Source organism: Syngnathus typhle, linkage group LG17 (assembly GCF_033458585.1).
Source record: "Syngnathus typhle isolate RoL2023-S1 ecotype Sweden linkage group LG17, RoL_Styp_1.0, whole genome shotgun sequence".
Lineage (NCBI taxonomy): Eukaryota > Metazoa > Chordata > Actinopteri > Syngnathiformes > Syngnathidae > Syngnathus > Syngnathus typhle.
Genome location: NC_083754.1, coordinates 3,390,916 through 3,406,007, shown reverse-complemented (window position 1 = coordinate 3,406,007; position 15,092 = coordinate 3,390,916). Strand labels below are relative to the sequence as shown.

Sequence of the window (15,092 nt, the reverse complement as noted above, 5' to 3'; positions counted from 1 at the left end):
CAAATCTGTTAAAAAAAAAAAAAAGCCTTGTAAATACGACTATTTCAACAGTTTTTATTATTTTCCGACAGACAAGTTGAACCCTTACAGTTTTAACCGCACGACAGATGTATCACAGTAATATTTTTAGGGATGTAAATAAATATGAATAATGCACAACAACATGAAAAATGGTTTGCAGTTTTAACTTCAAATTGCCATTGCGAATGATCACAAAACAAACGGCGAAAAATTTACGGCACCATTATAAACACAACTTTATGGCTTAACATCCACTTCATTTCCAGTTCCCAATTAAAGAATGGGAAATCGCTTGCGACGATAAACTGCATTTCTGTGTTGCTCTTACTACAACCTGAAAAAATACACAGAGCGTCATACAGCGCTCCCAATAGTCATCTCTAATTATACAACAAAAAAAAGTAGCTAATAATCTAATTTGGAACTAACAAATAATGCTACATTACTGCTAAGCAGAAGTAAGGTATGCATTTTTTTTTTTGACATTAGTCTTCCCTTTTACTATGCACACAAATACACAAGTCACAGTACATTTTTTGATTCACAAACATACTACACTTGTTTTCTTTCGAAGAACAATACTGAAGTGACATCGTCTGTTTTCCTCAGTTGAATGGAGTGTCAGTGAAGCGGTCGGAATGGCCGAGCGAGTTTCTACGGCTCCTCCTGTATAAACCACACCTCATTGCGCCGTCCGTAGGGCTTGATCGGCGAGTCGTAACTGCAACAGAAGTATTGCTTGCGCTGGAATGGCGCCGTCTCGCCAAGGGTGCGTGTCAAACGCAAAGCCTCTGCTCGGAACTCGCTCTCACCTGCAAAGCCACCAAATTGCCTGTGGCCAGAAAAAAAAAAAGATTTTACCGTAGTGGAATTCTGTGGCTTGTTCTGACTAAAAATATAACTCACAGTGTATAGACGGTCATGCCGGGCCGCTCCTCAACCTTAATGGTCGTGTCCGTAGGTGTTGGGGGGCATTGCTGGTAGACGGTAGGAATGCGGATGGCAACCACCAGACGACGGGACAGAACGCCGTCGTTGCGAGGGTAGACGGTGATGATGGTCGGGGCTGCTGTACCCATGGCTTCACCTTGTCGAGAAAAGAATAATAGTATATCGAAATTGAAAAGTAAAACGTCCTTCCTACCTTGTTCGTTGCTTCCACCGATATACATGAGGAGCTTCCTCACCAGCTCGCCTGTCACCTGGTCATAAGTGCGTCCCTCCGAGGAAACAACGGCGTATTTTGCGGCGTCGTAACGCCGTACCTCAAAGCTTACGCCATCCTGGAAGTGGGGAAGGATTTCGACATTAGTGACTCAACCAAATCAATGTGCAAAAAAATTTTTCTCAACCCAAAACCCAAGTTTAATGAATAACATTTAGGTCTGAGTGCAGCCATGAGGGTGACAGGGCCGTTGCCCTTCAAAGCTTTTAGCGTGTGTACATATTGTATGTTTGTGTCTGCACAATTGCACATACGCGGTTGTGCCAAACAAGTGCGGCCCAGATAAAACCATCCGGAGGACAACACGTTTTCCTCTGATGTGATTTAATGTCTCCTGCTGCCGCAGTGGCTTCAGTCAGGCTACACATTATAATAGGCCAGAGATACACAATGTTACATAACGCAGGCAAAACACAACTTGCCCCCCCCCCCCAGCCTCCAGCGCACTGTTACCATGTTGCCAGCGTCTTTTCATGTGATTTCCAGGGGTTAATGCGAAGCGTGGCCACGCTGCTCCACCGCTATGCAATTGTGACCTTAATACGTTTTGAGGGGCTTCATTGCATAATTATACATGCAGGAAATTTCTTTTTGTCCAAGGTTGCAAGTGTAGGAATGTAAAGGTCATTCTAATGCGATTTATTCAGCAGCTAATGTTTAAATGTAAAACTGACGGCGGCGAAAGAGTAAATTGCGGGCCGTGTTGTGTTATTTATCTCGAGTCTTTTAATTACATCACGTCTACATCGTATCTGGACCAGGTTGCTCCTCTGTACATCTCAGTTTTAATTAAGTATGTAAGGTGTCAGATGGGTGTCCGAGGGTTTCGGTAACAAGCTCTGATTTCCGTATCAGTTGTTTCAACTTGAGTCCAGTTTAGAGATTTGATGGAAGATTGTAAAATCAATTTTTTGAGATTTGCTCGTTCAATTTAACAACTTTTGTCATAGCCCCACCAAATGTTCGTAAACAACAACAGAACGTCAGACGCTCTTACCAATAGCCGTAGCGCTGCTGTCAGTGTCAACCAAGGATGTAGGTGGACGACCCCATGAGTGAGTTATTAAAATAAGCCTTGCATCCCCCAAAGCCTAAATCTGGCCTCAGAACTCCCAACAGATGATCACCAAAGCATGCATGCCTCCTTGCACTCGTAGCGATGCATAGTGAGTCAAAAGAGCCACATGGACAACAAGTAGCTGCCGGGCATTGCCAGCGTTAACACACCAACGCTCGCTTTCCATGGCATTCTCTTCAATGTATGGAGATGATAAAGCCAAGGATGACAGAGATAAGAAAAGGTCGCGGACCTTCCTTGTGATGTCATCGCAGTGGCCGTGTGAGCTCAGTACATGTGAATAATGTGAGCCAGGAGGTTGACCACAAACGGGCTCAGGTAGCTCACGTGCATACGTCTAGCTTGCATAAGAAATACAATCGAATAATTTAAATCTATATTTTTTAACCAAACATGGCAGATGGGAATCTATATTTACTTCTAGTCTCATAGTTTACATGATGAAAATGTGCAGATTCCTTTCTTACCTTGGTCTCTGTGCTCAGTAGTTTATATTCCGTCTCCTCAGTGTTTCCAAAAAGCGAATTTTTCAGCATTCCAAACATGTCGCACCTCACTCTTTGACGCTCCCTTTCTTCTTGTCACCCTAATGTCTCTCGACCTCAAATGTTTTACGTATCCAATTGGTTCTTCAACGTGCACGCCACTTCTTGGCTTACTGCCTCCTCATCAACTCATCCTTCTGTGCGCCTTCCGCCGCCACAAGTTAGAGATGCTCGCTGCCTCGCTGTGTTTTTTTTCTTTTTGAGTGAGGGAGGGAGAGAGAGAGAGAGAGAGAGACTCCACTCTCGGTGCCTCCGCCTTTCTCACACTTGTCTTTTCGCTCTACATTTACACACAGACACAAACTGGAAAAAGCATTCACACTCTGTGTCGAAATGCAGAATAAGCAAAGCAGAGAAAACAAGGCAATGGATGGGGCAATATTAACTATATTTGTTATTTCTATGCTCTACTTTATATATACAGTTTTTTTTACAACTGTGCTGAGTCACAAACAGAACCCCATCTTCGTCTCCGTTTATTTGTGCATGATTAATTGGGACACAAGCCTTTGGTTTGTCACAATGCATCGAAAGGTTTTGAATGTGGCCAATGCACGGGTTGCTTGCCTTACTCCCGGTGTCGCAGTGACTTGCTGGGCTTTGGGGGCATTCTTTTTAAATTGACTTTGAAAGCAGTGTTAGTCATCAGCGGGATGCAGGGGTGGGGGGGGGGGGGCAGCAGAGAAAGGGAGATTAATGGAAAAACAGTGCAATGGAAAACAGTGACTGGTGTCACTGTGGGCAAAGTGAGAAAGCAATGAATGGACCGGCCTCAGTTAGCTGCGAGGGACAACGTTACTGATGACATGTTTGTAGCGTTGTGACTTGAATTCTCAAATAGAAAGTTTCCATTTTGAAACGGAATGTTATAATGGTGGTTGAAATAATAACCATTAATCATGCCTTGGAATCGAAAGAAAGGTAACCAAATATTAAGCAATGAATAGTTTAATAGAGAAAGTAGAATAGTTGCCTGCCACTGCTTTTGAATATTTAAAAACATTTGCAGGACTAAAGCAGATACATTGTTGGGTACATCTATTGAGAACACTTTCTCCACATGTTTCCACACAGGCAGAGTCCACAGCTTTTACTCTTCTCGAATAACACATAGTCCGTTTGAAGGTTGCTGTTCACGAGGCATCAATTCTTCCATCGCTCCCCGTGCAGCCTTCACTTCTCCCAGCCTTTGCCTCCTGGCTGAGTCGGCAACCTGAGCCCCACCAGACCCGCCGCCTCTTCAGTGCTGCACTCTCCCTTTCCATGGTAGAGGTTATGCAGGATTTGGTGGTTCCTGGAGGCTGCCAGCAGACACAGGTAGGTTTGGGAGGCATGGAGCGCCTCCTGCTGGGCACGGCAAAGCCTCTCACCTGTCACCTACACTAGAGGAGAATTCATTTAAACCCCCGGCACTTTTTATTCATTACAACTGACACGAAAAGGACATTAGGATGTGGCAAATTAAGTGACATTAACAACAGATACGCTTTTCTGAGTCGACAATATTCTGCTTCATCTGCTAAAGCAAGTGATGCTGACATTAGGCATTTGCTCCAGTCCCGATGATCTTGCGTATACATTATAATGTCCGTGGGCCATTTTTGGAGTTTTAACAAATACACACTGACAGGCTCGAGTCTTCCCCCCCAGCCGTTGTGCATCACTGCACATGCATTCATCCACCGTGGTGAGCCTTGTTCGTTCAAGCATTCATAATTTAAGCTTTAAGCCTATATGCTTAACTATCTAAATGCTTCATTTCAACGGGCAGCGTCATTGTGTTTGAATGTACCATTAATCCTTCCACTTGTACATTTTCCCCCTTTAGGGTCAAAGGTGAGCAGGAGGCTGGCACTAGTCTCAAGTCAATTACAAGACACTAAATAAAAAGACAATTTGGGGGTTTTAATTCACCTAACGTGAATGTAATAAGTGCAGTTATCCTAGTAACGATTAAATTGAGATGTCTCTGCTAAACTGGATGCCAATGTGTGCTAAAGTGTCCAGTCAAGAATCCACAGTACTGCGCTGCCATGTTAGCTGTTAGCAGTTAGCATGCCCTTGGGTTGCGCTGCAGTCATATGCTTTGAATATGGTCATACACACACATGGCGTTTTAAATATTATTAAAATAGCAAAACGCATTTAACAAATAGAGGAAAAAACCCACTAAACGTGTACTAATTATGAAAAGTTAGCTGGGCAAAGTAGAACCGCAGGAAAGAGAAAACTTGCCTGATTTTTGCGAAATTGATCTGTTACGTAGTTATACGCCAGCGACTGCTTATAATTTTGCCCTTGCATGGCCCGCAACTCTTTGAGAATTCCCCTGTAGACGCGCAAGGAAGACGGAGACGCTGCCATCTTTAGAGAAATGTTTTGATCGGGGAGCGATGTCTGCGCTCTCCAACCAGACCAACTTAATCAAACGTCGCACAATCGAGCACTCATGTGCGGCACAGAAACACCTGGCTTGCTGTCAGACCTCTACGTTTCCTCGACGGAGAAAGGTAATGCATTTTTCCAGAATACGTGCTTTTTGTTGCTTATTGTCACAAAAGTTACACTATTTGTTTTTTTGTTGTATGTTGAAATTGCGTTTTCGCCGCAACAAACTCTTGGACACTATCGAAGTCGGGCTGTGCGAATTCACATTGCATTTAAGCGACGAACAAAACCACTGAAAGTCTTCAATGTTTCCTATAGCTTACTAGTTCTAAAAAAAAAATGAAAGAAAACAATACAAAACCATGTTGGTCTATGTTTATGCGTTTTTTTTTAAATATTCGTAATTTTATTAATGTTTATATTGTAAAGAGGGGGGGGGGTATAATCTCTGTCAAAGATAAATATATTATCAGTCCTGGCAAAATCAAAATAACTCGCAACTAACCTGCGAATCTTGTTTACTGTTAGAATGTCGTTTTTGTCATTTCTTTTTAAATATAAAGTTGTTGGTCTTTCCACTTATACTGTCTGTTGTAATCAGTGGAAAACAATTTTTTAATCACTTCACTTTATGCTGTGAGAAAGCCCCATTTTTTAAAATTTGATTTATGACCCAAATGACTGGACTTGACTTGCTTGCCAAATTAAAGTTCAACCCTTGGATCTTACTTTTAACTTGCATCTATCTCCCAACTCTGCAAAGTAGTGGTCCATTCGCTTGCCACCCTATTCGAGCATATGTACTGACAAAGGCCACTAGAGGGAGCCATTCTCCTGTCCGTTTCAAACACCAGTTGGGTTCCTCGACATTTGCAGGCTCCCCTCTGCTCGCTTTCTCGCACACTCTTTCAATGAATACTAATGCAGAGAGCGAGTGAGCGAGCGAGCAAGCGAGCGAACCTCCCTTCCTCCCATCTTTTCGCAGGGATGGGCGGGAGAAGGGAGACAGAGCAATTCCAGCTTCACATCTTTCCCTCAGTGCTTGACTAGCAGCAGCCCCCCCTGCACGCCTTTTTTCCCCTCCTCACACTGTGTGTTGCTGCTGCAACAATGTCTTACCTGTGCGAGTGGCAGCCCACGTCCAAGCAGAGTTGAGGGACAGAGGACACCTGTGCCTGCTTTTTCCTCATCTGGATGGGAAGCTTTTTTGGGGGAGAGCGAGAGAAGAGAGCAGAAGGCAGGAGGGGAAGGGGAACAACTCGCCAAGCCCCCCTTCCACCCATAAACTGGAGACGACGGAGGCCACTGGAGTATTTGCTTTTGTCTTTCGCTTTCTCTTCTTTTTTTTCCTCATCGCGCTGCTGGGAGGTGCTTTGTCTGTTCATTTGCTGGCTCTCTCACTTCTCTGTCTGCTCATCTATTTTGCCATTTACCTGGTCAACAATTTTTTCTATTTATGAGCCAGACAAGGAGGGTGAGAGAGACGGGAAAGAAGAAGGAGGAAGGGGATTGTCCCCCCCCCCTATTATTTTTTTTATCCTTTCTTTTACCCCCTCATCATTAATTCTTCCTCCTCTCTCAATTGCTTTCACCTCCAGCCCTTTCTTTCCCTGTGCAGCCCACGCTCCCTCCTCCCCTCGCTGCCTCCTCCTCCTCCTCCTCCTCTCGACGCCGCTCATTGTCCACTCATAACTTTGGCTACTTTTCGAAGCCGCCAAATGTGCTAATTCCCTTCCCCACCATGAAGACATTTTAATCGGCTCCCCTCTTTTTTCTACTTTGTTACTTTTATACCTTTCTCTACCCCTTCTCCTATCCCCCCCCACCCTCCTTCCATCCTATGCATCCTTTTTTGGGCGGTTCTTAAATCTAACCATAGGTAGGTCTATTTGGTGTTTAGTGTCTGTCACCAAGTCTCGTTTTCTTGTGCTAGCAATGTTTCCGAAGGTCTGTCGCGTGCATTTGCTATGCACACTTTGACATATTATTGCCTCCATATCATTCTGTTATATATATATATTATTTTTTTTGTTCTGTTTGACTACAACCCCAAGCAAGGACCGCTTTCCTCTTGCCCATCGTCATCAAACCACATTCCGGCAGCATTGTCATTTCTATGTTACTGCACAAAAAAAAAAAAAAAAAGTCTGCTCTTGTGCCTTCATTAAACATGGAAAATGTCTCCCAGCTTCCTCCCTCCCATGTGCCGCCCGCCATGCCCAATAAGAGACATCTGTTCAGTGGAGGACGTTTCCATCATTGACTGATCATCATTTTTGGAAATAAAATGAGCTTTGCAGACTAGTTAGTCATGTGAAGGTCAAACTGTGTGCATGGATACTTTGAGACAAGCTCTGTAGGTTCACTTTGGCTGTCATCTGTGTTTCAACACTTTCCTGCCCCCCCCCCTCACACACACCCACGTTCCATCTCATATCGCTCTCAACTGACTTGTTCCCGCAGACAGACTGACACAAGCTTTGAAAGACAATGGACTAGAAGGAAAAAAAAAAGCCTTGATCTTGCCGAGGAATTTTTTTTCTCCTCTTTTCCTTTTAATTATTATTATTTTTAGTCCCTTGACATTCATTTTTCTTTCTATCCATCATCTCACAATATGATCTACATATTGATTCATTTCAATTTCAGTTGCTCATCCAGCATCTTAAAAAAATGTCACGTCCAACCATGCATACGTTGTCTTTTATCACTTGGCAGAATTGTGATGCAATTTAGTTATATTTATTTAGGGGTATTTCTGCTATACAGCGAACAGATGGTTAATGAAATTGTTTGATTTTTTTGGGGCGGGGGGTTAGTCAATGTGGTGAATTGAAAACCAAGATTATTTTCTTTGAGTGTGTCGTGAGAGAGAGAGAGAGAGAGAGTCTGAGTTATGCGTTCGAGTCAAAACAACCAACAGATGCATAGCAAAGTGACGACAGTCACACAACTCCTTTTTTTTTTTTGTTCACTTCATTTTTTTGTATTCCCATTTCTCTAGGGGAGCTTTAATGTTTTCTCTGCCCACTACATGAAGATAATGACAAGTGGGAAACTGTTACCCCCATAAGGGTATTCTGGATGGAGCTCTTTTTCTTTCTTTCTGTGGAATTACCTTTCTAAATCCTGGATATCTAATTCCAAATGTTAAAAAAAAAAATCTGACACAAGGGATTTTCTTTCCTTAATGGGCTGAAGCTGCTTTGACATATTCTGTCTTTTTTTCCCTTTGTGGGATTTTACTAATGGACTGAAGACCCCAAGCAGCATATTTTGTTTAATTGATAATGTAATACTGATTCTTTTAATTGCTCCAACCAACTATTTTTTTATTAGTTATATTATTTTTATCCAATAGGTGAGTACATTGCTTGAAATTCACTCATGTTGATTTTACCTTGCAGTCTTTTGGATAATGACTATCATAAAAATATTTAGATTATTCATATAAATTGCGTGTGTGTGAGAGATGCCTGTTTAATGTTAGGCAATTGAATCACATTCTATTTTCGATTTGTTTCCGTCTGCAGTATAGCAAGAGTAACGGGCAGCAAGGGATGTAAACATTCAGTTTGTTTCCTGCCATCCGCCTGATTAGCACTTATCCTCACTCATACAAGCAAAAGCATTTTTTTTTTGCGTGCTGGTGATCCCGCTTTCCCAATTGGCCGCAATGCCTAATAAAATGACATCCATAAATAGTCATGCATGGGCATGAGCTCAACGCAATCATTTTATCGGCTTGCAAAATGGGAGAGCAACTCGGCATCCCGTTGAATGAGATGTTCAGTGTGTCGGATGCAAAATGTGCTTTCACACCCACTCTTACTTTTGACAGACACACACACACACACACCCACACAGAGAGTCACAAACATCCATCAAAGGTTCAGCCGTGATTGACCCCTTTTCTCTGATTAACTCTCCTGTCGTTGACATCGGTTTGGATTTATACTGCGTGCGTGCGTGCGTGTTTGTCTGCAGTCAAGGTTATGACCGCCGTACCTGGGACCTGCTCTCATAACGTTGGGATCATTATCCATTGTCCTGGGTTCTGTAGGTGCACATGTGACTGAACCGACTGCGGTATCGAGAAGCAAATTGTTTGTCACAGCTGCTGCGATGCAAAATGGACGTTTGGAGCGCAAACTCCGCTGCGCCTCTGTGGCACACGGCTCAACAAGCCTTTCAAGGCTATGAGCGAGAATAGAGACTTGGATGGCGGTTCAAGCTATTTTGCTGACATTTTCACTGGCATGTGAATCTTATGTCCCTCTTATAAAAGAGAAAATGTTATTATGGATGATGATTTAATCGACAATGCCCTTTTGAAGTTTGTTTGAATAAGGTTTCTGTGGAAACAGAAAAACAAAATGGCCGACATTCATGTTGAAATTCTCCAACACATGGAAAAGATTCAGTGACACACTGCCATCTACTGGCCTGGCATGCATCTGTAATAATGTGACGCTATGGCCAAATATATCTTTTTTTCTTACAACTTAGATTTGGGCTGTTATACTGTGTAGTACGAATGCTAAACTTGTTTTCCCTTTCACAAACATAGTTCGAGATGATGCTAGTATTTGTCAATAGAACACTTTCAGCTTTGTTGTTGTAGAAATAAAAAGCATTTCATGATTAATACCCCCGGCAGTGTTGAGAGTTTAAAAAGCGCTCAAGAAGGTTATGTGGAAAACAAGTGTGCCTGAAGAGCTTTCATAGACATGATCTTCATTGATAAACAGGCCAAGAAGGGAGACAGCAGGAGAATACTAATCTCATGCTGCTTCCTTTTCCTCCCCGTGTTCTTCCTATGAGACGTATCACACGTCGAGGTCTGAGTACTAGATCAGCCTTAATTAAACCGGCACAAATTGAGCACTTGGCTATGCGGGGCAGCGTGGAAAAAAGAAGAAAACCCTGAGAAGAACTTGCCGTCTTAAATGAATGATTACATCTGCAGAGCGACATGGATGTGTCTTGCTCAGTGATTAAAGCTTATGTGGGACAAGAAGCCAACTTCAAAACTAAATCTGGACTTTATTGGCACGATCTGTTCAAGCAGACAGAATATAGGTCATAATCTAATATATATATATAAAAAAAAAGGGGCTGCTCAATAATTCATCAGAGCTGATTAAAAGACTTGTATTGACGTAGACGCTGTTGGTGAGAAAAGACGAGTGAGCGTAATCGTAACATTTAAGATCATTCGCGGCATTTGTACGAGACAAAAAGAGTCTGGGTGTTTTAAATGAGTTGCGTTGCTCTTTTCATAGCTTGTGTTGTGTACGTGTGTTTCGTTTAACTGTTGCGCGACTTTTTGTGTGGCCCATCGATCTATTAAATATGAAAAGGACAATCTGTTACCCCGCAGACATGTTTAATATTCACTGACATATGTAAATGAATAATTTCTTCAAGTATGGACTGCATTCTTGCGGGTTTTGGCAAAATAAAGATGAGTTTCAAGATTGCTCGGTTGGATTTGCTTTGTTAGTTTGCATTCATCAGGACAAACATGTCATCATTTTGATTTGAATCCTGAATGGATTTTTCTCAACAATTGCTCGTATTTATTGGCGTGCCTTTTCATAGATGCGCCTTTTGTATTTGTGCAGTACCATTGATGTTCTTCTACCGCCTGGCTACTTTCAATTCAAGCTAATCATGTGTAATTTCCGACCACAATGTGGCGGATCAAAGAAGAGAGAACTTTCTCGGTGATAAGAAAATGAAGCTGTGCAGTCTGCACAAGAAAATGCTGACTGTCATGCACTCAAATTCCAGATAACCGATAGGATGACAGCGTCAACTTTCGGAGATGTAGACAAAGTCAAAAACGATGGAGACTTCAGCCGCCTTTTGTTCGGAACTTAAATCAATACTGTTGGCATGGATGGAGAGTTAAAAAAAAAAAAAACAAAAAAAAAAAAACTCTGAGGTTCAGAATTAATTTTACAAAATGACTAAAAATAAACAATATGCAAGAATAGCGTCATAATGTATATAAATTCAATTGTATCCAATTAATGCTGGGTCATGCTCTTTTTTTTTTTTTTTTTTTTTTTTTTTTTAGACTTTTTTTATTGAGATCGTCCATCCACCCACTGACTTTGCAGGTGATGAATTAAAGCCTTGGTGGAGGCAGTCATTTGAGTAGTCGGCATGAAAAATAGCTTCAGATGTCTGGCCAAAACCGAAGACTACCTGTATACCAAATTCAGGGACTGCAGCCTGTGTAGGTGAGCGCCAGCCAGGTCCAGTTGTCTCATCTGAAAACGGCGTCAATCCACATTAACGTTGTCCTTCCATTTGTCGGTCATGCATAAGCAGATTTGATAAGCGCCTCTTATTTGTCGTTGGCAATGAAAGCGGAGACAATTTAATGCGACTGAACATCTGGAGCAAAAAAATGTCGAATTTACCCAATTGGACTGGTTTTGCTTTTTTGAGTCCACTCAGCAGTTTTTTGCCAGTTTCCACACACAGCTTACTACAGGGAGACGCAGTTAAACAGATGAATTTTTTTTCTTGTCTAGAAGTGGCCTTATTTTATTTTAAAGCAAATAACACAAGGGGGAACTGTTTTCAAATTGACGTATGTTTTCTTAAGTCATACTAAGTGAAAGGCGGCAGGTCAAATGTCGCAGCGGGCACTAAAGGCTCTTGAAAAGTGTTTGTGACCCTCCGGTAACCTCCTGTCCTTCTTGTTCCCCCCCCCCCCCCTTTTTTTTTTTTAAAAGAGCAGACTGGCAGACGTCAGCCCGACGCTGCCGCAGCGAGGAGGAGAAGAGAAGCTGCTCCCGTGGAGTACATTTTCCTTGAAATTGCTGCTTTTCCCCCCTTAAATTGCTGTGAGTTCTCCGAGCTAAACCAATCACGTCATTCCAAATGTACTCTGATTTCTTTTTCACTTGGAAATGTATATTTAGCCTGCATACTAATAAGATGAAGTGTCATTTAATTAATCATGAATGAAAGTGCACATAAAGCCCTGTTGCGAAAAACAACTTAATTTTCTATTCTAAATGTTATCTTTGATCCTTTTCGGAGTTAATTAAAGTCATCTTTCTATTAATTGGATGATGATGTTGACAGATGGTATCATTCAAATTTATGAGACGTGTCCCTGATTCCATCTTCGCAGAGTAATTCACAATTGCGGTGACATGACATAACAAATTGTCCCGAGCTCAGTTAATTGCCTCTTAATGATGAAAACAAATATATTCACCGGTCATAATGTTACGTCATGTTTTCATGTTGTTGAGTTGCTCTAGTTCATTTAGTAAAAATAACTTTTTTGATACATCCGATTTATTACACTTGAATATTTTAGTCTAGCTCTAAAATAAAGGGAAACGAACCACAAATTAATATGAAAATCAGTTCATTGACTTCAATTAGAATTTGTAAACAAAGTAAATGCTTTGACTTGCAGTCTTTCAAAATTCACGACGACAATTTCGCAAAATTTTGCCAAACAACTCAAATGAAGCACAAAAATACCTTAGCGATCAAAAAATGTCATTCTACGACATTGAAATGAATCCAGATAATTGTTCCGCCTTAATTCGAATACATTTTTCCAATCCATTATGGATGCCATCTTTCTTTCTATTCCATCTGTGTTCCATTGAGCTTTTAATATACTTGCCAGTGATCAATAATCCTGTCTTGTGTGCATTGTAGTGCAGCCTCCCTCAGTCTGAGGCTATGAGAGGGAGAGAGGAGGCCCAGCCTGCACCATCATGCTACTTCTGAGACGAGGGGATGAGAGTTTGGCCCACAAAACGCAAGGTAAGACCAAACCCAAGCATCTTGATGTCGCGGCCTCGTCCCGCGACCTTGTCGCTTCTCGCTGTGTGCTTAAGATTCCAGCTCAAGGTTCAAGGTGGAGTGCTTTCATCCCGGCTTTTTAGCCCAGCGTGCACTTTGATCAATGCCACTTCACCTTCGCCAGCACCTATCGACCCTCGTTTGCGTGACGCTTCAGCCACCGGTTAAAGGATTTGTCGAGCGGCGATGTGTTGTTGTCTTTCGCCGTCTGTTTGTTCTTTCATTCACGAAAGAGAGAAACGGCCGTTACACACTTTGTCCTGTTACTTACTTAATCGTCCGCCTTGGCCGACCGAAGAAGGAAGGAAGGGGGGGGGTTAACTAAGTGCCTCCGCCTCGGCCTCCTGTCATTAGCTGAAAGTCACACAGCTCCATCGGCTAATGCTGACGTTGCACCTCGCCTACAACCGGCTTACATCATGAAACATTACCATATAGATGAATTAACTGCGTCGTTGCATCGCATCAAGGAGGCGTTCCCGTTCCTCGGAGGGAGGAAAGAAAAGTGGCACTAATGGCGGGATTTTAGAGCTATGGGCCTATTTAGTGGCGTCTGTGTCCAAATAGCGTCACCCTGTGGAGTTACCTTATTGTAGCTTGGACCTTTTGCCTGAAACAATTCTATCATCAGAACTTTGTAATTAGTACATTAATACAGCGTACAAGCCTCAATTGTGAATATACTTTTGATAAAGTAGTCGAGTTCAGAATGAGTACGATTTTAAGACGGCCACTTTAGTTCAGGGATTTTCAAACTGTGGTTCGGGGGCACCCCAAGGGTACATTGGCTGGTGGTCTTCAAATATATTTTCAAACATTATTTTGTTTAATCTAAAGTTGGGAGCTTTTTAATCGCTATCTTATTTGAGGCTACACATTATATGCCTTGAAGGTGCTTTGGTTATTATTACAAATTGTTTCTGCTGAAATGCAGGTTGCGGCTCTCGACTTATCAACATGGAGCGCTTGATCCAAAAAGATTTTGCTCGCCTAAAGGCCACCATTATTCTTAGCTGACTCACATGCAATAAGGGAAAATCAGATTTGGACCCCGTGCAAGCTAGTCCCGAACTAGCCTAACTTTGTAACACATCTTGTGTTATTAATTCAAGCCTAACATGATTCATACCCCAGTCAAATTTTCAAATCCAAACTTGAATAAACGATTGTAGAAGATATGACACAGCTACGAAGAAACGGTTCAAATGTCGTCTTGTGACCCCTGATGTTTAAAAATGTTTCTGTTCTGAAACAGTAATAGGATTTCGACTCTTTATCATGTCACTGCTTTCATTAACCGAGCGCGCGACTCATTTTTCCACCGAATCCACTTAACAGTAAATTATGCGTCGCCATTCATATCCAGTTTGAATAATATACCTTTAATGCTCAATTTTTATACGGAATGACAACCATGGGCTAAGTATTTATTGTACGTATTTGTCATCCTTTGATGAACTGTCTTCAGTCCAGTGCGGATTTCTAATGTTGAATGCGCCGATATGGAGGGAATTTTTTTGAAAATCAGCTTGTTTTCCTCTCTTTTTCCGCCACGTCCTTGTAAATTGAATGTAATTCAAGGGCTGTTGTTTTTTGGTAGTACAAGAGGTCCCAGCGATTGAGTGTGCTTGTCCCTTTGTTAGAACATCTGATGTGCATGAGCTGCTGAAAAAAAAAAAAGTATAGCGAGCACAGCAGCGTGGGCATATCTCATTGAATCTAAAAAGTATTCAAAGAAAGTTTTGGGGGAGAGCAAATTCATTTTGTTCAATCCGGGCTGTTCAATTATCTTGTAATTGAATAAGCAGCGGCGACTAAATATCTGCTGATTGTTTATCATCAAGTGTCACTATCACTCCATAGTAATTAAATCCGGACAGTAAGATTACATGCTTGAGCTGGACCTTCAAGCAGGGGAGGGATTTTTTTTTTGCTTTTTCCGTGCGTGGTATCGATCGGGCCACAAAACGGCAGATCAATAGGGCGT

General features: G+C 42.0%; 2 protein-coding genes across 2 annotated transcripts; both read right to left on the bottom strand.

The window, feature by feature from the left end:
* Positions 1–34: 34 nt before the first annotated feature.
* LOC133170507 (heme-binding protein 1-like) lies at positions 35–3,052 on the bottom strand. Its single transcript, XM_061303486.1, has 4 exons — positions 2,792–3,052; positions 1,166–1,304; positions 928–1,108; positions 35–853 (listed from the first exon to the last, which is right to left on the bottom strand). The coding sequence occupies exons 1-4, from the start codon at positions 2,867–2,869 to the stop codon at positions 676–678; spliced, it is 576 nt and encodes a 191-aa protein (XP_061159470.1). The 5' UTR covers positions 2,870–3,052; the 3' UTR covers positions 35–675.
* A 749-nt stretch (positions 3,053–3,801) lies between these two features.
* On the bottom strand, positions 3,802–5,296 carry fmc1 (formation of mitochondrial complex V assembly factor 1 homolog). Its single transcript, XM_061304126.1, has 2 exons — positions 5,105–5,296; positions 3,802–4,246 (listed from the first exon to the last, which is right to left on the bottom strand). Exons 1-2 carry the CDS (start codon positions 5,231–5,233, stop codon positions 4,043–4,045), a joined length of 333 nt encoding a protein of 110 aa, XP_061160110.1. The 5' UTR covers positions 5,234–5,296; the 3' UTR covers positions 3,802–4,042.
* Positions 5,297–15,092: the final 9,796 nt, after the last annotated feature.